Source organism: Oryctolagus cuniculus, chromosome 5 (assembly GCF_051225735.1).
Source record: "Oryctolagus cuniculus isolate XC-2025 breed Fujian yellow rabbit chromosome 5, ASM5122573v1, whole genome shotgun sequence".
Classification (NCBI taxonomy): domain Eukaryota; kingdom Metazoa; phylum Chordata; class Mammalia; order Lagomorpha; family Leporidae; genus Oryctolagus; species Oryctolagus cuniculus.
The window spans coordinates 74799810-74825808 of NC_142871.1; the positions used below are offsets into that span (position 1 = coordinate 74799810).

The window sequence follows — 25999 nt, forward strand, 5'->3', positions numbered from 1 at the left end:
GTAGAGGATGGCCCAAGTCCTTGGGCCCCTGTACCCGCATGGGAGACCTGGGGGAGGCTCCTGGCTCCTGGCTTCAGATCAGCACAGCTCTGGCCATTGTGGCCAATTGGGGAGTGAACCATTGGATAGAAGACCTCTCTCTCTGCCTCTCTTCTCTCTGTGTAACTCTGACTTTCAAATAAAATAAATAAATCTTTAAAAAAATTATATTCTTCCTTGACATCATCATAGCCAGAGTGACAAACATGTTTTTATTGCACTTCTCAGTCCTGTTTGCTTTCTTTTTGGTCCTAAGCTGTTCAAATTCCTAAAGGCTTTAACCAAGGTCCTTGGGGATGAAAGTTTTCCCACTTTCCAAGCAGAGCTTTTCTCTTTATCAAAAGTTCTGAAGATGCTGTCTGCTTCTCGCTGTATGGCTGTTTTCCGGTTTGTTTTGTTTGTTTTGTTTTTAGCATCATCTCCTTGCTTCTATGTGGCTGACTTCCTGTCTAGGTTGGATGGGATTGCTTAACCCAGGCAACATCTCCATCAGTCTTTTCTCCTATTCTACTCAAGACTGGGGCCAAACATTCCTGGCCACCTGGAGGGTCAGGAGAGTAAAGGAGTCTAGGGTTACAGGATGGGCCTCCTTGCCACTAGGGTAAGTGGAATTTCATGTTTTCTTAGATGGATTCACTTTGTAGTTGTTTTCTCCTTAAGGCAGATCTACCTAGTGACATGTCACCATTTATACCTGACCTAGCTTTCAGAACACTGCCTGCAGAAGAGGTGTAGCCTGGCCCCTTTTCCCTTCATGGCTGGCCCCTTTTCCCTTCATGGCTGGGTCTGTTGTAACCATGGCATTTTTGTATGCTGTGCAAGGATATCCACAAGGGTTGAGATGAATCCCAGGCTCTGCTTAAGCAAAGTATTGAACAGGGCATGCTCAGAGAGAAGGCACGTCTCTAATAGGTGCCAAGGCAGAGTGCTCATGTAGACCTGTCTTTGCTACTTGGTAGGAAAAGTGCATGCATTTTCAGGACATATATTACCCTAATGGAAAGTTTGCTTTTTCATTAAAATATCCAGGATGAAATCTGTGGGCCAATTTTAAGAAGGCTATACTTTAGAGCTGTGTGTAGGAGGGACACACACACGTCGTTACACTTAGCGGTATTCATTCATCACTCCCACTCTGTACTTCCAACTTCTCTCCAAGACAGCAACAATTTTCAGGCACTTAAAATCCTTAAATTTTATACTATACTTACTACAACTGACAAAACATACAATCAGCTGTCAGTTGAAATCGCTATAAGTAGATAAATTCAGTGTCAACCCTGAAATTTTATAAATCTATATACATGGCATGGTTAAAGACTATATACCAGTGAATGTCCATTACAGTAACTAGTAACCCAGGAACTGAGGAATTATGCCTTCATTCATACCTTGATATTCCCAACTCTGCTTAATGTTAATTTCAATTCCATAGTAAGAGAAAGCAGCTTTTCATGATTCCTGAGTATATGACAATTTCACTTTTTTCCCCATTGTCTACATTGCTACTGCAATGGGAAACCATTGACTGTGAAGTCAATTTAATGCTTATGAAACAGAATTCCTTGGATCTTGTCTAGGAAAGACCATATCAACTTTCACTCTGAAGCAGAGAGTGATCACATCAAGAGTACAGTGTAACAATTCCAAATACTCCTAGACTGAATGTTGCAAAGGTATAACTTCTGTGTTGAGAGACCATTCTCTAAAATGTCTAAACACTTCCCTGCCTCCTTCAACAATATATAATAAACACAGCTTAACTTTTTCCTCATGGCATAGGACATTCAAACAAGACAACAGACTTGAAATTAGGAGGACTGGGTTTAACTAACTGGGTCAAAATGTACTGGGAGAATTATCTCAATCAATTTGCTACACCTCCCTGGGCTTGTCGTCTTTGATATGGGTTCACCCAATTTCCTCTGAGCTGTTTTAAAGAGGAGGTTAAACAGCACACAGGAAGTTCCAGGTGCTGTAGACTCTCTCTTAGAAGGTATTCCGTGAGATGTCAGCTCTGCCCCTCCGTACACAAACTGAACAGGTGAGTAGTTACCCTACGCTGCAGGCCCAGCACTGCTCCATGCAGGTAGAGTCAAGAACGGTTCTCTGGGGTTGGTACTCTGACACAGCAGGTTAAGCCTCTGCCTGTGACCCGAGCATCCATATGCATGAGTTCGAGTTCCAGATGCTCCATTTCCAATCCAGCAACCTGCTGGTACACCTGAAGGCAGTGGAGGATCATCCAAGTGCTTGGGCCCCTACTTTCTCTCTCTTTCTCTAACTGCCTTTCAATAAATAAATCCTGAAAAATATGGGTCTCTGGTCTCCAGACAGAATAAATGCAAATCCAGGTCCGACCCTAGGTCTCCCCTCTGCTATCTCTTTCCCATTTTCCTTCTCCTTCTTTCCTTTTTTTTTTTTTCCCTTGTGAAGGTGCATAAACTAACTACCTATACACGGTTTCTCATATTTCTCTTTTTCTCATAAAAGTGGAATCTGAGGCAGTGAGGCACCTGACTCTTGGGCTATCTCTATGGCTGCCCTTCTATAAACTTCTTTCCTATTTCCAAGTAGTGTTTGTGTGTGTGCATGTGTGTGTGTGTGTGTTTAATTAAGATTTATGTATTTATTTGAAAGGCAGTTAGAGAGGCAGAGGCAGAGAGAGAGAGAAAGAGAGGGAGAGGTCTTCCATCTGCTGGTTCATTCCCCAGATGGCTGTAACAGCCAGAGCTGCGCCTATCAGAAACCAGGAGCCAGGAGCTTTCTCTGCAACTTTCATATGGGTGCAGGGGTCAAAGGACTTGGACCATCTTCTACTGCTTTCCCAGGCCACAGCAGAGAGCTGGATCAAAAGTGGAACAGCTGGGATTCGAACCCGCGTGCATATGGGAATCCCGGCACTGCAGGTGGCGGCTTTACGCGCTACTCCAGAGTGCCAGCCCCAGCCAAGTAGTGTTTTGACCTTTTGAAAAGTCAGCTACCCTTCTATTTTCAGCTCACATTTCAATGACATTTTTTGCCACAGGCAGTAAACACACATACATACACCGACACACACATGCATGCATACATACATATATATGGTCTTCAAAAATTTCATGGAAAATAGAGTTAAAAGCTAAGTATATTTTCATAGAAAGCACTTAAAAATCAAAGCATAGTTTTGTCACTATGTGCATTTCCCATAAACTTCTTTGAAGATCCCATGAGTGTTCATGTGTATATGAGTGTGTGTAAACTCGGACATTCTGAAAGAAAACACAAAACAATCAAGGCAAATAGAATGGTGGTTCTTATATTTGTATGTGTATTTTAGCTCAGCCTTCATAGCAATTGTTGTGCCCTGTGTTTGCTGACAATTTAAACATGCTTTATAGCCTTTAGCCTCGAAGTTTAAACTATTTGGTTGCTAATGCAGTTAAGAACAGAAACTACTTACTTAAGTAAGCTTTATTTTATTTATTTATTTATTTATTTATTTAGACAGGCAGAGTGGACAGTAAGAGAGAGAGACAGAGAGAAAGGTCTTCCTTTGCCATTGGTTCACCCTCCAATGGCCACTGCAGCCAGCACGCTACGGCCGGCGTACCATGGTGATCCGATGGCAGGAGCCAGGTACTTATCCTGGTCTCCCATGGGGTGCAGGGCCCAAGGACCTGGGCCATCCTCCACTGCACTTCCCTGGCCACAGCAGAGAGCTGGCCTAGAAGAGGGGCAACTGGGACAGAATCCGGCGCCCTGACCAGGACTAGAACCCAGTGTGCCAGCACCACAAGGCGGAGGATTAGCCTAGTGAGCCGCGGCGCAGGCCAGTAAGCTTTATTTAAAAAAAAAAAAAAAAAAAACAGTATTTATGTCATTTCCATAGCACGTCAGTAAAGTATGAGCTGATGGCTATAAATCTTTGGAGATAGGCATGCGTAAGTTCAAGAATATAATTCAGATAAAAAAGAGACATTGCCTAAGTTAATTTTTTTAAAGATTTAATTATTTATTTGAAAGGCAAAATTACAAACAGAGAGGTAGAGACAGAGACACACATAGGAACAGGGAGATTGATTCCATCCACTTATTCACTCCCCAAAAGGCCACAAGGGCTGGAGCTGGGCCAGTCCAGAGCCAGGAGCTTCTTCTGGGTCTCCCAGGTTAAGTGGCAAGGGCCCAAGGACTTGGGTCATCTTCTGCTGCTTTCTCAGGCACATCAGCAGGGAGCTGGATTGGAAGTGGAGCAGCCAGGACACGAACAGCATTTATATGGGGTGCTTCCATCACAGGCAGAGACTTTATCTGCTATGCCACAATGCCAGCCCCCTGCCTGCTTTAATTTTACAATGCATAAAATTTGGCTGGGCTGTCCTTGAATTTGTGGCCCATAACCTTTTTATAAATTTTTTAATTTATTTTTTAAGGAATATAAATTTAGTAAGTACAACCTTAGGAATATAGTTATTCTTCCCACCATACCCACTGTCCCACCCCTCCACTTCCTTCCTCTCCCCTTGCCAGTTCCATTCTCCATTAAGATTAATTTTCTATTAACATTGTACACAGAAGACCAACTCTATACTAAGTCAAGATTTCAACAATTTGCACACACACACACACACACACAACCATTTGAGCTAGTTTTGCAGTTAACTCTCAATACAACTCATTGAGGACAGAAGTCCTGCATGGGTAGTTAGTGCAGTGACTCCTGTTGTTAATAGTTAACACTCTTACGCCTTATAGTATGATGGGCTATTTTTCCTTTTCTTTTCACTATTTTCATTGCAGCTGCCAGAATTCCCTCAATTATCATATGGAACATATCCTGAACTCTACTAACATCAGAAGACAGTAGACAATATCATGTGTTTCTAGAGAAAATTTGGTGAAACGCTGAACTCCCATGCATTATTCCAGACCCAATACCACCTTCTCTGGGGGAATATTGTACTGATGGCCCCATGAACCCACAACCACCTGTCCCCATACTGTTTTATATTTTGCTTCCTTTACACTTCAATCCAAATGAGAATGTGTAATAACATATTTGCCTCTTTATCTCACCAGGATATGAACCTTTCAAGAGAGAAGAAGGTTTTTTTTTTTTTTTAAAGTATAGAAGATACTGAATCCAAGTTGGATGAAATGTAATCAAAGAACAAAATTTTACAAAAGTGGATAAATATCCAGTCTGTATATCGAGCTGATTTATTTGAGGAGTTCTCAAACATAGATGGATGCCCTTGGAAGATCCCTATGAATCCTGTCACAATTTTCGGGATGAATGAATTAGGATTTCAAACCATCACATTCTAACCTAAGTGTCTTAGACCCAGACTCTGAGGTATGTGTAGAGGATAGGATGCCATACACTGGACATTGCTTTTTGGAGCTTTAATTTCTTTTGTTTAATTTTTAAGAAACAAAAAGCCATGAATGAATCACTGAGCTGCAGTGGTAACAGTGAGAATTCAAGTTATCTGCAAAATTGTCCTTATAATAATTCTTTAGTATATTTTTTTATTTGACAGGCAGAGTTAGACAGAGAGAGAGACAGAGAGAAAGGACTTCCTTCCGCTGGTTCACCCCCCAAATGGCTGCTACAGCTGGCACGCTGAGCCAATCCGAAGCAAGGAGCCAGGTGCTTCTCCTGGTCTCCCAGGTGCAGGGCCCAAGCACTTGGGCTATCCTCCACTGCCTTCCCGGGCCACAGCAGAGAGCTGGACTGGAAGAGGAGCAACTGGGACTAGAACCTGGTGCCCATATGGGATGCCAGCGCCACAGGTGGAGGATTAAGCAAGTGAGCCATGGCGCCAGCCCCAGTTCTTTAGTATATTTTTAAAACATACCAGCAAGCACTGCGTTAAGATTAAAATACTGTGTATACTGGATCATATTAAAAATAAAATTGCTCTGCTTACTCTCTACCACTTCAGTTATAAAAATTAAGTAGAATGTGAACAATTTGCGGAACACCACAATGAGTAACAAGAACGATAACCCAATCTCATTCTGCAAGGTTAATCTCCTCTGTTTAGTTGTAGCTATGGTGTACGGGCTCTCAGACAGCATATGGAACCATACCTGTCCAGTGTATGCAAACTCCAGAGCCTGCTTCAAGCCAAGGCTGGTCACACCATGCAAATTCACTTCATCAGCTCCACTTTCCACCATACAAAGGCTGAACATTGCCTGAAATCGGGAAAGAAAGAAGAGAGGTAGAATCATGGGATTTAACAAGGAAGCAAGGAGAGGTCCTGCAGAATAGAGAAAACAAACACAAAAGTTTTCGGAGTTAGAGACGGATCTTGAGCTTTGAAATGCTTCTCCAAAACTTCATTCACACAAGTCACCAAGAGTCACTTTGATGTCCACACAGTTACAGTAATAATGCACACAGCAATGCTTTTCTCACGTGCACAGCCATATTGCAGGTGACGGTTTAGGCTCACTGAATTCATTCTCTCATCCTGTGGTCTCAGTGTTAGCAAGTAATGTACACTATCCTGACGTCATGGAAAGTGGCACTTTTGTCTCTTGATTTCTCTGACTTTATTCTGCCTCATTTACAGACACATGTTGTTCCTTTCATCTGCCTGGAACACACGTCCCATTCCTGTGACTCTCAAAGTGTGGCCCCTGGGCTGGCAACATCAGCATCATCTGGGAACTTGGGCGAGTGTACATTCTCAGGGCCTCACCCCGGACCCTCTGCACTGGAACCTCTGAATGAGACCCAACAGTCAACATTCTAACAGGTCCTCCAGGTGACTCTGATGCCTGCTAGAATTCGAAAGCCATTGCTAAGAGCAAACCAGTTTGCTCTCAATTATCCAAACTGAAACACCTGTTCTTCAATAAATGATAGCATTCAAATGAAAACTTGAAAATAAAAAAAAAAACACTTGCCAGGTTAAACAATTTAATTTTTTAAAAAACAACACACAAAATCTCATGTTAATTTGTACACCTTTAATAAGTTTAACAAATACAGAATACATCCAACTTCAGCTACTGTTGATGATATACACTATTTGAAAACCTGTTCTTCTGCACAGGGAAGAATCAACTTATCCAAGAGAGACCTGGCCTTTTCTCTTGACTTCTGGGAGGTAACCTCTAGGCCCTTGAAATATCCTATTTGATAGGAGTGTCCTTGTTTGCTCAGGGGCTGTAGCCACCAACAATTTAACCATGTGATTTGTGATGGAACTTTGCATTATACCCTATCAGTGGTGATATCCAGAGAAACTGGACACTAAACATATTAGTCCAAACTCCAGAAGAGGGTACAGACCAAAGGTCAGCCACACAGTCAATATGTGAATAGAGGAGCTCCTCAGGTTAGCAACCCTCTGTGCATATTGTCAAATATGGTGTCCAGGAGCAGGTAACACCATCTGTTACTCCATAGGTGGGAGGGAAGACAACCAGATCTGTCTGGTTCCCCTCGAAAAGTCTGCCCTGGTGTCTCTTCCTTTGGTTTGTACTGACAGATTTGTATCTCTTTTCTATAATAAACCATACCTGTGAGTACAAAGTTTTCAGTGGGTCTGGTGACTTTATAGGGAATAACAAACCTCAAGGTAGTATTAGGAACCCCCTGAACTTGCATCTGATGTTAAAAATGAGGAAAGTCTACAGAGATCATTCCTTCAGATTTTATAATTTGACTAACTTCATAGAAATATATTCCGTAGTCATAGAAAAACAAAAAAAGTCTCACTATTCTATGTGGTATTTATTTAAATCATGCTAAATTTTTTTATTTAAAAATGTGAATTTTTTTTGCCAATGTACCCATGTGTAGCAATTTATTTTAACAAATTTGGTTTTAATCTTTACGATTCCATATATTTTAAATTAATATGTATAGAATGAGCAGTATAAATTGATTGGTCCATTATTCACTGTAAAGATCCCCATTTCTGTCTCACTGCATTAGAGAGAGTTTTAAGGATTCATAATAAAGAGGATTCCTGGGTTGGTTGTTTTGGCCTGGTAGTTATGATACCACCTGAGATGCCTATAACCTGTATCTGAGTGCCTGGGTCTCAGTCCCAGGTCTACTCCTGATGGAGCTTCCTGCTAATGCACACCCTGGGAGGTAGTGATGGTGACTTAGGTAGTGGGGACCCTGCCATCTTTGTGGGAGACCTGGATTGAATTCCTGACTATTGGCTTCAGTCTGGCCTAGCCTTGGTTATTGTGAGTATTAGGGGAGTGAATCAGCAAATGGGAGCTCGTTTTCTCTCTCTCTCTCTGCCCCTCCAAATAAATTAAATAAATAAATAATTTTTAAAAGAAGAGGATTCTCTATGGTAACACAGTTTAAAGTTTTACTGTTAGAAATACAAAATTATTCCCTCCTACCTAAGAAATATTTTAAGGAATATTTTTAAATACTTACAATTTGAGAAAATAAAAATAACATTTAAAATATTCTAAATATTTTAGGAATATTTAATGTATAATATATGTGGTGGTATTTGATATATTAAAAGAAAATTTCAGAATATATTTAATTTTCAAAAACTTATCATGAATAAAATACAAAAAGCTCTGAATGTTCCTTTGGAGACAGCAATGGTCACATAGAAAAGTGCAGGAAACACTTTATTTGTGTTACCCTATCTCCTAAGGAATCTAGAAATCCTAGAAATCTCTTTGGCCACTGTATCCCCTTACAGGTGAAAGGAGAGCAGGACACCAACACAGACTCCAACTGATGCATCTTCCTGGAGCCCATGGCACCATAACCTCCACCCCCAGAACTGGAGCTGCCATACTACTCCACTCCTCCTTAGTACCCTAAACCCATCACCAACACACATACTCATACCATAGGTAAGCTGTCACTAGCCTCACACCTGACACCTAGCACTGCCTTGCACTCACTGGTTCCAGATGGTGCCTCAAGACCCCCAGAACGAATGTCCTTATGTGCCTCTCAGAATGGGTACCAGATGCAGCACTGCCGCGCACCTCATTTGGCTGACACATTTGCACTACAAGGCTGATCCTTCACCACTAAATCTGGTCCAAAGTGTCTTTAAGAGGTGACTGTTCCTTCAAATGTACAAAGACCAATATGAGGCTACATAGCACACAAACCATCAGGGGATTATTACACTGCAACAACACACCAATTTCCAAGAACTTACACCAGAGTAATGGGGATCTATGAACTGTCTGACAAAATAACTGGTTTAAGAAGCTACAAGAAAACACAGGGAGACAACTCAATGATGTCAAGAAAACAGTACATAAGAAAAATGAGAATTTAAACAGAGATGGAAGCATTCAAAAGAGAATGTAAACCAAAAGATGAAAAGGAACCGAATTTTAGAGCTGAAAATGAAAAGACTTAAATGAAAAATGAAACAGAGAGCTTCAACATAAGTTTCAAATAGGAGAAGCAGCCAGTGAATCTGAAGACTAGTCATTTAAAATTATCCAGTAGAAGAGGAAAAAAGAATGAAAATAAGTAAAGAAAGCCTATGGGCTTATGGAACATCATCAAGCAAACCAATATCCACATAATGAAAGCCCCAGAAGTAGAAGAAAATCAGAAAAAAAAAAAGAAATGAATAATTTGGACTAATTACTGAAAGAAAAATTACTGAAACATCTCATTCAGGGGAAGAAATAGAAAAACAGATTCAAAAAGCCGAAAGGACTCTGAACAAGTTGACCAAAGCAAATATATTTACCCCCAAACACATTATAATTAAATTGGCAAAAGTTAAAAGAGAGTTTTGAAAGTATCAAGAACAGAGTGTCTCATGATGTATATAGAAATAAAAGTATCAGTGGATTTCTCAGCAGAAAACTCACAGGCCAAGAAAAAATGGGATGATACATGCAAAGTCCTGAAAGAAAATAACCTGCCAATCAAGAATACTATATCTGGCCGGCGCCGCGGCTCACTAGGCTAATTCTCCGCCTTGTGGCGCCGGCACACCGGGTTCTAGTCCCAATCGGGGCGCCGGATTCTTTCTCGGTTGCCCCTCTTCCAGGCCAGCTCTCTGCTGTGGCCAGGGAAGGCAGTGGAGGATGGCCCAAGTGCTTGGGCCCTGCACCCCATGGGAGACCAGGAGAAGCACCTGGCTCCTGGCTTCGGATCAGCGTGGTGCGCCAGCCGCAGCGCGCCAGCCAACGGCAAAAGGAAGACCTTTCTCTCTCTCTCTCTTTCTCACTGTCCACTGTGCCTGTCAAAAAAAAAAAAACAAAAACAAAAAAACAAAAAAACAAAAAAAAAAAAAAAACAATGAGATAGAGTCTTTCCCAGACAAACAGGAGTTGAGGTTGTCTTCCACCACTAGATCTACCTTATATGAAATGTTTAGGGACGGGAGTTGTGGTGTAGTGGTTTAAGCCTCTGCCTGTCATGCTGACATCCCATATAGGCACAAGTTTATGTCCTGGCTGCTCCATTTCCTATCCAGCTCCCTGCTAATGCACGTGGGAAATCAGCTAAAGATGCCCCAAGTGCTTGGGTCCTACCATCCATATGGAAGACCTCAGAAGCAGCTCCTGGCTTCTGGTTTTGGTTTGGCCCAGCCCTGGCCACTGCGGTCATTTTGGGAGTGAACCAACAGATGGAAGCTCCCTCTTTCTCTGTGTCTCTTCCTCTCTCTGTAATTTGACTTTCAAATAAATAAATAAATAATTTTTTTAAAAGAAATGGTTAAGGGAATTCTTCAAATTCAAACAAAAATACAAAACAATAATGTTAAAACATTAAAGCATAATTTCACTGGTAAAGGTAAATACATAAACAAATACATAATAATGTAGTAGTGTAATTGTGGAGTGTAAATTCCTTTTAACTCTAATATAGAAGTGAAAAGGCAAACATTTATTAATGTATATACAATGTAAAAAGAAATAAACTCTGACTATAGGAACACAAAATGTGGGCAAGGAAGTAAAAGCACAGAGTTTTTGTGTGCAGTTGATATTAATTTGTTATCAACTTAGACTACAAAATATTTTATGCAGGCCTCAATATTATCACAGAGGGAAAAACACTTATAATAGATATAAAAAAGATAAATAGAAAAGATTCAAAGCCAACCATTACAAAAAAAGAGCAAATAACAAAAGGAATGCAACAACAAAAAAGGAAACCATCTCTATTCAATATAGTATGAAAATTCTAGCCCAAGCAATTAAATGAGAAAAAGATATAAAACACATATAAGGAAGAAGTAAAATCATCCACTTTAAGGTGACAAGATTATATGTAGAAAATCCTAGACTCAACTACAGCAATAAAAAAAAAAACTATCACTTATAAAAGAGTTTAGAAAAGTTGTAGAATTAAAAATCAACATTCAAAAGTTTAATAAGGTTGTAGGATTACATAAAACATACAAAGTCAATGGCATTTCAATAACAAGTAATAAACAATCCCATAGCAACAAAAATAATAAAATACTTAGGAATATATTTAAACAAAGACATGAAAGATTTATACACTGAAATACAAAACATTGATAGAATAAAGAATGTAGAGATAAATTGAAAGACATCTGATATTCATAAACTGATAAAAATTAATTAAAATATCCAAATCCCTATTAAAATTCCATGTGTCTTCCTCACTTAAATAGAAAAAAAATCCTGAAATTCAAATGGAGGGTCTGATGTTGTAGTGCATCAGATTAAGCCACTGCCTGTGATGCAAGCATCCCATGTAAGTACCAGTTCAAGTCCTGGCTGCCCCACTTCTGATCCAGCTCCCTGCTAATGTGCCTGGGAAAGAGATAGAAGATGGCCCAAGTGGTTGGGCCCCTGACACCCATGTGGGAGACCTGGATGGACTTCCAGGTTCCTGGCTTCAGCCTGGCCCACCCCTGGAGGTTGTGGCCCTTTGGGGAGTGATCCAGAGGATGGAAGATTCCTCTCTCTGTGTCTCTCCCTCTCTCTCTAATCTGCCTTTGGCTAAACCAATCTTAAAACTCAAATGAAGCCACAGAAAACCCTGAGTAGTCAAAGCAATCATGAGCAAGAAGGACAATTGTGGTGGAATAAGAAGGCCATGCCAAGATGGCCACTGGCAAGCGAGTGTCAGTTACTCAGGAATGGCTTTGAAACCCACCTGGCAATGGAGCCTGCCTGGCAACAGGCTGTGATTGGTTGGGGCATAGACCGCCCCTTGACCAGATTGGCTGGTCTTGGCTATATAAGATGTTGTTCCAACTGTAATAACGAGTCTGTGGGCTGCTCCCCTCAAGCCTGCTTTTACCCGACTCCCAAGGTCTGTGTGGTGACTCCAGGCCTCTTGCCCCCACCACGCTGCTCCTCTCAGAAACGAATCCACTGCAACATTGTTGAGAAATCAATGGCAACAGACGATGCTGGAAGAATCATGCTTGATTTCAAAACATTTTTCAAGGCTATAGTAATCAAAACAGTAAGGTTTTAGCATAAAAACAGACATATATATGGTCCATGCAACAGAACTGAGGACCCCAAAATAAATCTACCCATCTATGGCAACCATTCTTTAACAAGTGGGCCATGAACACACAATAGGGAAAGGACACCCTCTTTAATATGTGGTGTTAGAAAAAATGGAGAAGAATAAAAGAAGAATAAAATCAGATCCTGGTCTCACAACATATACAAAAATCATTTTTTCTAAAGATTTACTTATTTATTTGAAAGGTACAGGTACAGAGAAAGAGAGAGAGGGAGAGAGAGAGAGAGGTCTTCCATTTGTTAGCTCATCCCCCCCAAATGGCCAGTCCAAAGCCAGGAGTTTTTTCAGGGTTTCCCACATGAGTGTGGGGGTTCAAGTACCAGGGCCATCCTCCACTGCCTTCCCAAGCACACTAACAGGGAGCTGGATGTGAAGTGGAGCAGCCAGGACTCGAACTAGTGCCCATATAAGATGCCTGAGTTTCAAGAGGCAGCTTTACCTCCCACGCCACAATACCAGCCCCCAAAAATCATTTAAAAATATATTAAAGTCTTAAGGATAAATCTGAAACTATGCAGAAAAGTAGAAGAAAGTCTCCTTGACAATGATCTGGGCAATTATTTATTTTCAAAGATTTATTTATTTATTTGAAAGGCAGAATTACAGAGAGGCAGAGGCAGGGAGAGAGAAAGGGGGGTCTTCCATCCACTTGTTCACTCCCCAAACAGCCACAATGGTTGAAGGTGGTCCAATCCAAAGCCAGGAGCTAGAAGTTTCTTCCAGGTCTCCCACGCGGGTGCAGGGGCCCAAGCAGTTGGGCCATCTTATACTGCTTTCCCAGGCCATAGCAGAGAGCTGGATGGGAAGTGGGGCAGCTGGGACTTCAACTGGTGACCAAATGGGATGCAGGCACTTCCGGCAGCAGCTTTACCTGCTATACCACAGTGCTGGCCCAGCAATGCTTTTTTAGATATGACAACAAAAACACAGGCAACTGAAGCAAAAATAGACAAGTGAGAATGTGCCAAACTAAAAAGTTTCTTCATGGAAAATTACCGACATTAAAAAGCTAACCTAGGGGTGAGCATCTGGAGCAGTGCTTAAGCCTCTAGTTGGGACACCTGCATCCCACATGGCAGTGCTTATGTTCAAGTCCCAACTGGGATTTCAATTTCAGTTTCCTGATAATTAACGCCTTCGGGAGACAGCACTGGTAGCTCAAGTAGCGGGGTCCCTGCCTTCCATGTGGAAGACCCATATTCATTTCCAGGCTTCCGGCTTTTCCCTGGCCCAGCTCTGGCTGTTATGCACATCTGGGGTGTGATAGTGGTAAGAAGATCTCTATCTGCCTTTCAAATAAATAAAATAAAATTTTAAATTTAGAAAATAATAAAAGGTAATCTATGGAAGGGGACAAAATATTTGCAAATCATATATATTACAAGGGGTTAATATCCAAAATATATGAGAATATCATACAACTCAATAACAAAAAACCATGTAAGCCAAAAAATAAAAATCCCAAATAGCTGGATTAAAAAAATGGGTGAAGGGTTTGAATAGATGTATCTCCAAAGAAGATATACAAGTAGTCAACAGGTGTATGAAAATGTGCTCAGTATCACATATCATCAGGGAAAAGCAAATCAAAACTACAAAATCACCACACACCTGTTAGACTCACTATTATCAAAAATATGTAAGTTTTGGTGTACATGTGGAGAAAAGGGAATGCTTGTTCATTGTTACTGGGAATGTAAACCAGTATAGTCATTATGGGAAATAGTATAGAGGTGGCTCAAAAAATTAAAAATAGAACTACCTTATGAATCAGCGATCCCATCTATGGGTATAAATGAAAAAGAAATGAAATCAGTATCTCAAGGAGACAGCTACACTCCCACATTTATGGCAAGATATGGAAGTGAACTAAATGTTCATCAATGGATGCGTATATAAAGAAAATGTCATTAATATCACATATATATGTATATACATATTTTAAAATATATTTTATTTATTTATTTGAAAGGTAGAATTACAGAGAGACAGAAGCAGAGAGAGAAAGAGGTTGGGACCGGCATGGTGGCTCACTTGGTTAATCCTCCACCTGCGGCGCTGGCATCCCATATGGGCAACGGTTCTAGTCCCAGCTTCTCCTCTTCCAGTCCAGCTCTCTGCTGTGGCCCAGGAAGGCAGTGGAGGATGGCCCAAGTGCTTGGGCTCCTGCACCCGCATGGGAGACCAGGGGGAAGCACCTGGCTCCTGGCTTCAGATCGGCGCAGTGCTGGCCATTTAGGGAGTGAGCCAACAGAAGGAACACCTTTCTCTCTGTTTCTCTCTCTCTCACTGTCTATAACTCTCCACCTGTCAAATAAATAAAAAAATTTTAAAAAAGAAAGAGGCCTTCCATCTGTTGGTTCACTCCCCAAACTGCTGCAACGGCTGGAGCTACACCCATCTGGAGCCAGGAGCCAGGAGCTTTTTCCAGGTCTCCCATGTGGGTGTACTAGCCCAATAACTTGGGCCATATTCTACTGCTTTCCAATCAACTCTCTGCTTAGCCCACTATACCACAGGGCCAGCCCCTATGTATACATTTAAGGGCATTTTCAAAAAGTCACTGGAAAAAGAAAAGATATTGTATATTCTTCTATGAATATTTTGAAGATTAATATATATACATATATATATATAAAGTAATGTTATTCAGCCTTAAAAAACAAAAATAAATTCTGTCTGTTGCAAGATGGATCAATCTGGTAAATATTGTGCTCAGTGAAATAAGCCAGACACAGAATGCCAGATACTGGATAATCTCACTTATATATGAAATCTAAAATAGTCAGACTTGTGTGCCAGGGACTGGGTGGAGTGGGGGGAGGGACGTGTTGATCAAAGACCACCATTTCAGTTATGCACGATGAATAAGTTCTGGAGATCCGATGTACACCAATGTGACCGCAGTTAACAATTCCATACTGTATATTTAAATTTTGCTAGGAGAGTAGATTTTTTTTTATTCAGTGAATAGATTTTCCCCCTTACATTCTGTTTTTTAAACTTTTATTGAATAAATATAAATTTCCAAAGTACAGCTTTTGGATTACAGTGGCTCCCCACCCCCATAACCTCCCTCCCACCAGCAACCCTCCCATCTCCAGCTCCCTCTCCCATCTCATTCACATCAAGATTTATTTTCAATTATCTTCACATACTGAAGATCAATTTAGTATATACTAAGTAAAGATTTCAACAGTTTGCACCCACACAAAAACACAAAGTGTAAAATACTGTTTGAATACTAGTTATAGCGTTAATTCACATAGTACAACACATTAAGGACAGAGATCCTACATGGGGAGTAAGTGCACAGTGACTCCTGTTGTTGATTTAACAATTTGACACTCTTGTTTATGGCATCAGTTATCACCCGAGGCTCTTGTCGTGAGCTGCCAAGGCTACAGAAGCCTTTTGAGTTCACCAACTCTGATCTTATTTAGACAAGGCCATAGTAAAAGTGGAAGTTCTCTCCTCCCTTCAGAGAAAGGTACCTCCTTCTTTGATGGCCCGTTCTTTCTGCTGGGATCTCACTTGCAGAGATCTTTCATTTAGGTATTATTTTTTCTTTTCTTTTTTTTTTTCCCCCCAGAGTGTCTTGGCTTTCCATGCCTAAAATACTCTCATGGGCTTTTTAGCCAGATTCAAATGCCTTAAGGGCTGATTCTGAGGCCAGAGTGCTGTTTAGGACATCTGTCATTCTATGAGTCTGTTGTGTATGCTGCTTCCCATGTTGGATCGTTCTCTCCCTTTTTGATTCTATCAGTTAGTATTAGCAGACACTAGTCTTGTTTATGTGGTCCCTTTGACTCTTAGACCTATCAGTGTGATCAATTGTGAACTGAAACTGATCACTTGGACTAGTGAGATGGCATTGGTACATGCCACCTTGATGGGATTGAATTGGAATTCCCTGGCACGTTTCTAACTTAGGAGAGTAGATTTTTAAGTATTCTTAGTCCAAAAAATAAATAGATGAACAATGAAAGAAAAGAGAAAGCTATAACTATGTGAGGTTATAGATATGCTAATTAGCTTAATTTTGATGATTATTTTACAATGCACATATTTATGAAAACCTCAAACTGTACACTTTCAATGTATATAAAATTGTATTTGTCAATTATACACAAATAAAATGAAAGGAAAGAGCTCTGGACCTTTTTTCCTTAAGATGCATCCACTTATTTGAAAGGCAGAGTTACAGAGAAAGAGGGACAGAGAATTTCCATCTGCTGGTTCACTCACCAAAAGGCCACAATGGCCAGGGCTTCTGGGCCAGGAAGAAGTTAGAAGCCAGGAGTTTCATCCAGGTCTCCCTTGTGGGCAGCAGGGAGCCAACTTGGACCATATACCCCAGCTTTCCCATGGAGCTAGATTGGAAGTAGAGCAGCCAGGTCTCAGATCAGCACCCATATGGGATTCTGGCATACAGACAACAGCTTAACCCACTGAACCACAATGCCAGCCCCAAAAGCCCTGGATTTGAAGTCACAAAATCCTCAGCATGGGTAGAGCACAATGAGTAAGGGCACATCTATAACCAAACATTTCTGAGTTTGAATACACACAAGAGACTGTGGGCAAGCACTCTACCTCTCAGTGAGTGAGTCAGTTTTCTTTTTTTTTTTTTTTTTTTTTTTTTTTTTTTTTTTTTTTTTTTTTGACAGGCAGAGTGGACAGTGAGAGAGAGAGACAGAGAGAGAAAGGTCTTCCTTTGCCGTTGGTTCACCCTCCAATGGCCGCCGCTGCAGCCGGCGCACCGCGCTGATCCTGGCAGGAGCCAGGAGCCAGGTGCTTTTCCTGGTCTCCCATGGGGTGCAGGGCCCAAGCACCTGGGCCATCCTCCACTGCACTCCCTGGCCATAGCAGAGAGCTGGCCTGGAAGAGGGGCAACCGGGACAGAATCCGGCGCCCCAACCGGGACTAGAACCCGGTGTGCCGGCGCCGCAAGGTGGAGGATTAGCCTATTGAGCCACGGCGCCGGCTCAATGAGTCAGTTTTCTTATCTGAAAAACTCCAAAAATTGTACCCACTTCATGAGCTGGTTTGACTATTATAGATAGTACATTTAAAGGCTTTACTACAATGCCCAACTTATGGAAAGCTTGTAGAAAAACTTATTTTCTGTGATAAAAATGAAATAGAATGAAGTTTCTTTCATGTATCCTTGGTTAAAAGGATTGATACTTTAAGAGAAATACCCAGTTACTGGTTTTTTTTTTTTTTTTGGTGGTGTGTCAAGTGTAGTTATAGATTTTAAAAGATGCTGAGAAAAAATCAACTTTGGGTTAAATGGAGTCTGATTATGTGTATGTAGAAGAATGAAATTTCAAAATTAAAAGCAAAAACTCAATCTTCCAATTTGTATAATTCTGAATTTCTGATTTTTTTTTCTCCTTGTGATCATTTCAAAAAGAACCTGAAATAAATTTCAGCTTTTCAATTTCTGCTTTCTGTTATATAGATGGATGGCTTTTTAATATTCCATATACCAATTTCTTTGTTTAGATCTCCCAAGTTGCAGTTGTACCCAGTGCAGTGACCAGCTGATTCAATCCACCCCATACACAAAGCAAGACAGAAAGCGTTCAAATTGTGGATGAATGATCTGGGTTAATGAAATGGAAAAACTTTCTGAGAGCAAAGGTTGAAATACAGAACAGGCTGCCAAAGGAGTTTTGAAAATTTGCTTTCCTAAGGTCTTTTAAAAGTAACCAGGGTGATGCTGTTATAAAACAGAGATCCTCAATCAGAGCATTGTGAGCCACTGAACTTGAAGCCTGCCTAGTAGGTGGGGAGAGAACACTATTCCTTCAATAATCTACAGCTATGTTTGTACATGTTGTATAAACAATGAAAAACCACCAAATGGGTAATTGCTTTATATCAGTGCAATTAAGTTTGTCTAAGCTATAATACAGTCACATGTCACTTAATGACAAGGATATGTTTTGAGAACATGACATTAGGCAGTTTTATCATTTTGCAAACATCATACAGGATGCTCAAAAAACCTAGATGGTATAAACCAATCACTCAATGAGCCTCCTGACGCAATCAGAAGAGCAGTAAACATAAGACATATGAGGCAGCTGAGAGTGTTAACACAGCATACTGTTTTATAGTAACTTTTTTCTTAAAGATTTATTTATTTTTTGAAAGACAGAATTAGAGGCCGGGGGAGGGGGAGTCATCCATCTGCTGGTTCACTCCCCCAAACGGCCACACTGGCCAAAGGCAGGAGCTAGGAGATTCTTCTGGGTCTCCCATGTGGGTGCAGGGGCCCAAGGACTTGAGCCACCCTCCACTGCTTTATCCAGGCACATTAGCAGGAAGCTGGATCAGAAGTAGAGCAGCTGTATCTCAAACCAGTGCCCATATGGGATACTGGCACTGTGGGAGGTGGCTTTACTTATTATGCCATAGTGCTAGCCCCTTATAGTAACTTTTTAAATCTATGGAGTAAGTACTAAATAACAATAAAAGTATAGTATACTATAGTTCACCATGGCACATAAATCAGTAACATAGCTGTTTATTATCAAATATTATATCTTGTCCTTAACTATATGCTAAACATTTATACAACCTACACTGTAAGTAAATGTGTTTACATCGCTGTCACCACAAACATATGAGAAATGCTTGTGCTTTGACAGGATGGCTATGACATCACTAGACGAGAAGAATTCTTCAGCTGTACTGTAATCCTGTGGGGCCACTGTCATGCAAGCAGTCTGTCATTGACTGAAACGTTATTCTGCTATTCATGATTGTAGAGGGAATGGAAATGTAACCTATTTATACAGGTATTGTATGGATCATTACAAGAACATGTATCACATGCATATTTCGGACAGTTGGCTTTTTAAAATGTGTGCCTAGGGTGATTACTGATGCCATAAACAAGAGTGTCAATTTGTTAAGTCAACAACAGGAGTCACTGTGCACTTACTCCTCATGTAGGATCTTTGTCCTTAGTGTGCTGTACATTGAGATTTAATGCTATAACTAGTACTCAAACAGTATTTTTCACTTTATGTTTCTGTGTGGGAGCAAACTGTTGAAATCTTTACTTAATGTATGCTAAACTGATCTTCTGTATATAAAGAGAATCGAAAATGAATCTTGATGTGAATGGAAGGGGAGAGGGAGTGGGAAAGGGGAGGGTCGCAGGTGGGAGGAAAGTTATGGGGGGGGGAAGCCATTGTAATCCATATTCTGTACTTTGGAAATTTATATTCATTAAATAAAAGTTTAAAAAAATGTGTTGCTTTTTTAATATTTGGAACAATGCAAGAAGATATATATGACTCCAATTCTGGTTCTGTAACCTACTACTGGTCAGGTGGGCAATTTAACTTGAATACCTGACGTTTGGTTAATCTATTAACTTCTCTTGGCCTAAGCTCCTTCCCTGTAAAACGGGGATAATACCAATTTCCAGAGTAGTCTTAAAGTTTAGGTAAAATGCTCATTGCCCCATGTCAGCAGGAAGTAGCTCTAAAGATTATCATCCCTCTACTCCTCCTGGACTTTTGGGACTAATGTAATCCCATACAACTCTTGCTTTATAAAAAATAAAAGGGGGAATGTTAGTAAAATGGTGCAGTCTTATCTACGGTAGGATCTATACCCCTGAGGCCATCCTAGGCTGTAGCCCCCATCGCCATTGCTGGAAGCCAGGTGGCCACATGGCCCAACCACCAGTGTCAGCTCCATCCCCATCCTAATGGGATTCACTGCTCCTACTTCCCTGCCCGCCCCCAGCAAAGTTTTAAGAAGACCTGTTCCTGAACATGTGGCTCTCTTTCTCTCCATCTCCTGATCTCTCGCTCGCTTGCTCGCTCGCTCGCTCTCGCTCTCACTCTCTGTCTCTCTCATTCCTCTCTTATGCTCTTCTCTCTCTTCTTCCTTCTTCACCCCTCCCCTCTGGTCTGTTGGGTTTCTTTCAATAAACCTCTTCCCTTAAAAAAAAAAGTTTAGGTACAATGATGCACAAGTTAAGCATAATACTTGGTACACAGTATTATGCTAAATAAACAAACTGTTATGATAATCCAGGTTGACTGTTCTACTTTCCAAGGTCCCACCTTGTTACCAGCTGAAATGAGAGCGGACAAATGGCCCAGACCACTCAACTCCTGCCGAAATCTATTCTTTTCATAGATTGTCTTAATGATGATCCCATTCTAAATTCCCATCTCTGCTGCATACTCCTACACCCCAACTTTATGGGATGATCTATTCACAAAAATAATCAGCACAATTTCTACAAACACAGGTCTTCCATTATGATATCTTACTGTCTTAGTAGTTTAACACCATAGTTTAATGCTTATCATAGCTTTAAAAAATTAGTTAACAAAGATAAAAAAGGAACTGTTAAATCAAGGTCCATCAAGAAACTCCACAACATCAAAACAAACAGCCCACTTAAGAGACGGGCCAAGGACCTCAATAGTCATTTTTCAAAAGAGGAAATCCAAATGGCCAACAGGCACATGAAAAAATGTTCAAGATCACTAGCCATCAGGGAAATGCAAATCAAAACCACAATGAGGTTTCACCTCACCCCGGTTAGAATGGCTCACATGCAGAAATCTACCAACAATAGATGCTGGCGAGGATGTGGGGAAAAAGGGACACTAACCCACTGTTGGTGGGAATGCAAATTGGTTAAGCCACTATGGAAGTCAGTCTGGAGATTCCTCAGAAACCTGAAGATAACCCTACCGTTCGACCCAGCCATCCCACTCCTTGGAATTTACCCAAAGGAAATTAAATTGGCAAACAAAAAAGCTGTCTCCACATTAATGTTTATTGCAGCTCAATTCACAATAGCTAAGACCTGAAACCAACCCAAATGCCCATCAACAGTAGACTGGATAAAGAAATTATGGGACATGTACTCTATAGAATACTATACCGCAGTAAGAAACAACGAAATCCGGTCATTTGCAACAAGATAGAGGAAGCTGGAAAACATTATGCTGAGTGAATTAAGCCAGTGCCAAAGGGACAAATACCATATGTTCTCCCTGATCAGCGACAACTAACTGAGCACCAAAGGGGAAACTTGTTGAAGTGAAATAGACATTATGAGAAACAGTGACTTGATCAGCCCTCGTCCTGACTGTTGATGTACAATGTAATACTTTATCCCTTTTAGTATTTTTTTTTGTTCTAGTACTATTGGTTGAACTCTGTAATTAACACAAAATTATACTTAGGTGTTTAAATTTTAACTAAAAGTGATCCCTGTTAAATAAAAGAGTGGGAATAAGAGAGGGAGGAGATGTACAATCTGGGACATGCTCAATCGGACTTGCCCCAAATGGTGGAGTTAGAAACGTGCCAGGGGATTCCAATTCAATCCCATCAAGGTGGCATGTACCAATGCCATCTCACTAGTCAAAGTGATCAATTTCAGTTCACAATTGATCACACTGATAGGTCTAAGAGTCAAAGGGATCACATAAACAAGACTAGTGTCTGCTAATACTAACTTATAGAATCAAAAAGGGAGAGAACGATCCAACATGGGAAGCGGGATACACAGCAGACTCATAGAATGACAGATGTCCTAAATAGCACTCTGGCCTCAGAATCAGCCCTTAAGGCATGCGGATCCGGCTGAAGAGCCCACGAGAGTATTTCAGGCATGGAAAGCCAAGACACTCTGGAAAAAAAAAAAAAAAAAAAAAAAGAAAGAAGACCTAAATGAAAGATCTCTTCAAGTGCGATCCCAGTGGAAAGAATGGGTCATCAAAGAAGGAGGTACCTTTCTCTGAAGGGAGGAGAGAACTTCCACTTTGACTATGACCCTGTCAGAATAAGATCAAAGTTGGCGAACTCAAAAGGCTTCCATAACCTTGACAACTCACGACTAGAGCCTAGGGAGATTACTGATGCCATAAACAAGAATGTCAAATTGTAAAGTCAACAACAGGAGTCACTATGTACTTACTTCTCATGTGGGATCTGTCCTTAATGTGTTGTCCAATGTGAAGTAATGCTATAACTAGTACTGAAACAGTATTTTTACACATTGTGTTTCTGTGTGGGTGCAAACTGATGAAATCTTTACTTAATGTATACTGAATTGATCTTCTGTATATGAAGATAATTGAAAATGAATCTTGATGTGAATGGAATGGGAGAGGGAGTGGGAGATGGGAGGGGTACGAGTGGGAGGGAAATTATGGGGGGGGAGCCATGTAATCCATAAACTGTACTTTGGAAATTTATATTTACTAAATAAATAAATAACAGAAAAAAAATCAAAGTCCATTTCTCAGTTTAATAAATTTTCAAAGCCCCTAAATTAGGAAAAGCATCATTAAACACCACCAACATAAGAAGAACCTGTTCATTGGGCACAGTGAAACACCAGCTACCCAGCTAGCTTGCCCAGGATGATAAAATGTCAATGACCTGCTAAGCCCACAGGGAAGGGCAAAGCCTCCTTTGGTGTAAAAGGGGTAAGAAGATGGTGCTATCTTTTAGCATTACATTTATTGAAAAGGTAAACTCTAAGCTCCACGAAGCTGGGCATCAGAACTTCCCTACTCACTGTAGTACCCATAGACATTAGCATGCCTGACATGGATTCAACAAATGGAGGTGAATGAATGAATGAATACATCAGCGAGTTCTTAAAAAACTCTTGCGCAGATAATGTCCAGTTGTTTTACATTAGTGCTATAAACAAAAAGAATTAGTTCTACATAAGCAAGTGCTTTTGCTTGAAAGGTGTGTTTGGCACTGAAATATAGAATCATGAAGCTAAAGAGAAAGAGCATCCACCTTAAGCTAAATGCTTCAGAAATACAAGTGAGCCCAAAGCCAGACATCCAAAGCCAGACATTTAGAAAAGGAATTTTTAAATAGAACACATGGCAATGTCCTCCATCAAGCCTCAACACTCTGCCAAGCCTGGGATAAGGCTCTGTGTAGAAATATGAAAGCATTGCAGACCCTTGCCTGGTTCACATTTTTATTTTTTATTTTTTTTTTTGGAAGAGGCTTGGTCAGGCTGTGATTTACGGTTGTCACAGCTCACTCTTGGCTGATAATCTGCTGCCACCACCACAAATCTTTCTAATTGAAAACCCAGTGTGTGAGAATATAACACAGCATTAAGTGCCTACCACACAGGGAGTTGTGGATTTATGGTGTGTTATTGCCTCTATTTCACAGAAAAATGACATGATAGAGTCTTTAAATCACAGTACATGTGCTTGTTTTCTAGGGTCTCTTTAGTTTTCATGCACCCACAAGATGAGCCACACTCACATTTAGGTTGGTACATTGTGCCACAACACCTGCTGGCAGGACTTCTGCTGCAGCTTCAAAAAGAAGTACGATAGCAGATGGCAGACTTTCCTGGGCACTGAAAGCTGGTGAAACACACCTGGTAGTGCCCGTGCAGCCTTGGGGTTACACTGGATGTGGCAAGTTATACTGGTTGTGGCAAGAAATTAATATGAATTTCCATTTTAACCAGGAATCCAAATAACCTTCCAGGTGAAATAATTGAATCTGGGGACACAATCCACCCTTACCTTGTAAGGCAGTTAAATGAAAGCAGACATGTTTAAAGAAGTTCAATGAAACGAGCAATTTGCAATGCTTGCAGCAGTTCCAGCTTGGTCCCTCACATCTTCTGTGAGTTCAGTGTAACATAATTAGTGATGTTCACAGTGCTCACGAGGTTGGCACTAGCTTCAGAATCAACAAAGACTACATTTTGCTCAATTTAGTGTGAATAATGATTGTCCTTTATTGCATTTTGGTAATATCTCACATACAGACTGGCCAGTGACTTTCAGCGAAAGACTGTTCAATTAACCTCAGTGTCCCCCTTCCCTTCCATTAGGGAGAAGGGGGCCCTGACACAGTTCAAGTGGACTAGGATCCTCCTTTATCTCACAAATGCAGAAGGAACTCAATCCATCCAGGGAGCTTAATGGACTGCAAGGATGGAGATGTTTGGTTGTTGGGGGTTTTCTCCTATACATTTAGAGCTATTTTAATTTTTTCTCAAACAATATAATAATACTCAAGGAATAAAATATCACAGAACAAACTAAAGCTGTAAAATTATATTAATGTAAATAAAAAATTAGGTAGCAAAACTTATTATCTCTAAATTATTAATTTTCTTTCCTCTTTCTTATTTTAACATTTTATTTCAGAATAGTTTTAAATTTAGAAAAAAATTATGAGGTAGTAAGACAAAGAGTTCCCAATAACCCCTTTCTCCCTTCCCCTATTATTAACATCTCATATTAGTATATTTGTGACATGAGTGAACCATAGCCAGATTCCATTTTTTTTTTTAATTAAAACTGCTTTTATCTCTGCTACCCTTCCTGGACTCTCGTAATCAGTATTCTGTGTTTTGATTGAGGTTGATCTTACATGGTTCTACTTGAATTTTAGGATGGCTTTTACTAATTCTGTAAAGATTTTCATTGAAATTTTACAGGGATTGCATTGATTCTGTAGATTGTTTCATGCGGCACAGACATTTTAACAATATTAACTCTTCCTATCCGTGAGGAAGGAATATCTTTCCACTTCTGCGTGTCATTGATGATTGCTTTCATCAATATTTTATAATTTTGTTGTAGAGGTCTTTCACTTCTTTGGCTAAATTTATTCATAAATATTCATAAAACCTATTGTGAGTAGAATTTATTTCTTAATTGTTCTTTCATCTTACCCATATAAAATAAAGAAAAATCTGCATTGCATGCTAAAAAATTATGCCATATATTGATTTTCCCACCATCTTCAAACAATATGTAGTTTGTTTATTACAGGCTGTAGCTGCATTTCACAGCTTGGTTCTTGGCATAGCTGCTTCCTAAATTAACCACACAGTGATAAGGAGCCCTTCAAAACCAGCCTCACTATGTTTTATCCTATGTCCCTTTAGAATTCTCTTCTTCCTAGGTGTGGCCATGTTTTAATTATCTGAGCCTTCTGGAGAATAAAAGAACAGAATGGAGAAAAGATGAAAATCAAATTATTTTGTTTCCTAGCTAACACTAGGGTGCTGCTTACCCCAAAGCTGGGTTAGCCCCAAAAGGCACGTATTTTTTTTTAACTTTTATTTAATGAATATAAATTTCCAAAGTACAGCTTATGGATTACAATGGCTCCCCCCTATAACTTCCCTCCCACCCGCAACCCTCCCCTTTCCCACTCCCTCTCCCCCTCCCTTCACATCAAGATTCATTTTCAAATCTCTTTATATACAGAAGATCAGTTTAGCATACATTAAGTAAAGATTTCAACAGTTTGCACCCACATAGAAACACAAAGTGAAAAATACTGTTTGAGTACTAGTTATAGCATTAAATCACAATGTACAGCACATTAAGGACAGAGATCCTACATGGGGAGTAAGTGCACAGTGACTCCTGTTGTTGACTTAACAAATTGACACTCTTGTTTATGGCCTCA

General features: G+C 40.3%; 1 protein-coding gene across 3 annotated transcripts in view; it reads right to left on the reverse strand.

The window, feature by feature from the left end:
- Window positions 1-25999, reverse strand: part of KLHL32 (kelch like family member 32) — a 251473-nt gene that overhangs the window by 119665 nt on the left and 105809 nt on the right. For all 3 annotated transcript variants that reach the window (XM_008263237.5, XM_051855442.3, XM_089332871.1), the window contains one exon: window positions 6115-6222. In XM_008263237.5, the coding sequence (XP_008261459.1) occupies window positions 6115-6222 (108 nt within the window). The remainder of the gene's footprint in view (window positions 1-6114; window positions 6223-25999) is intronic.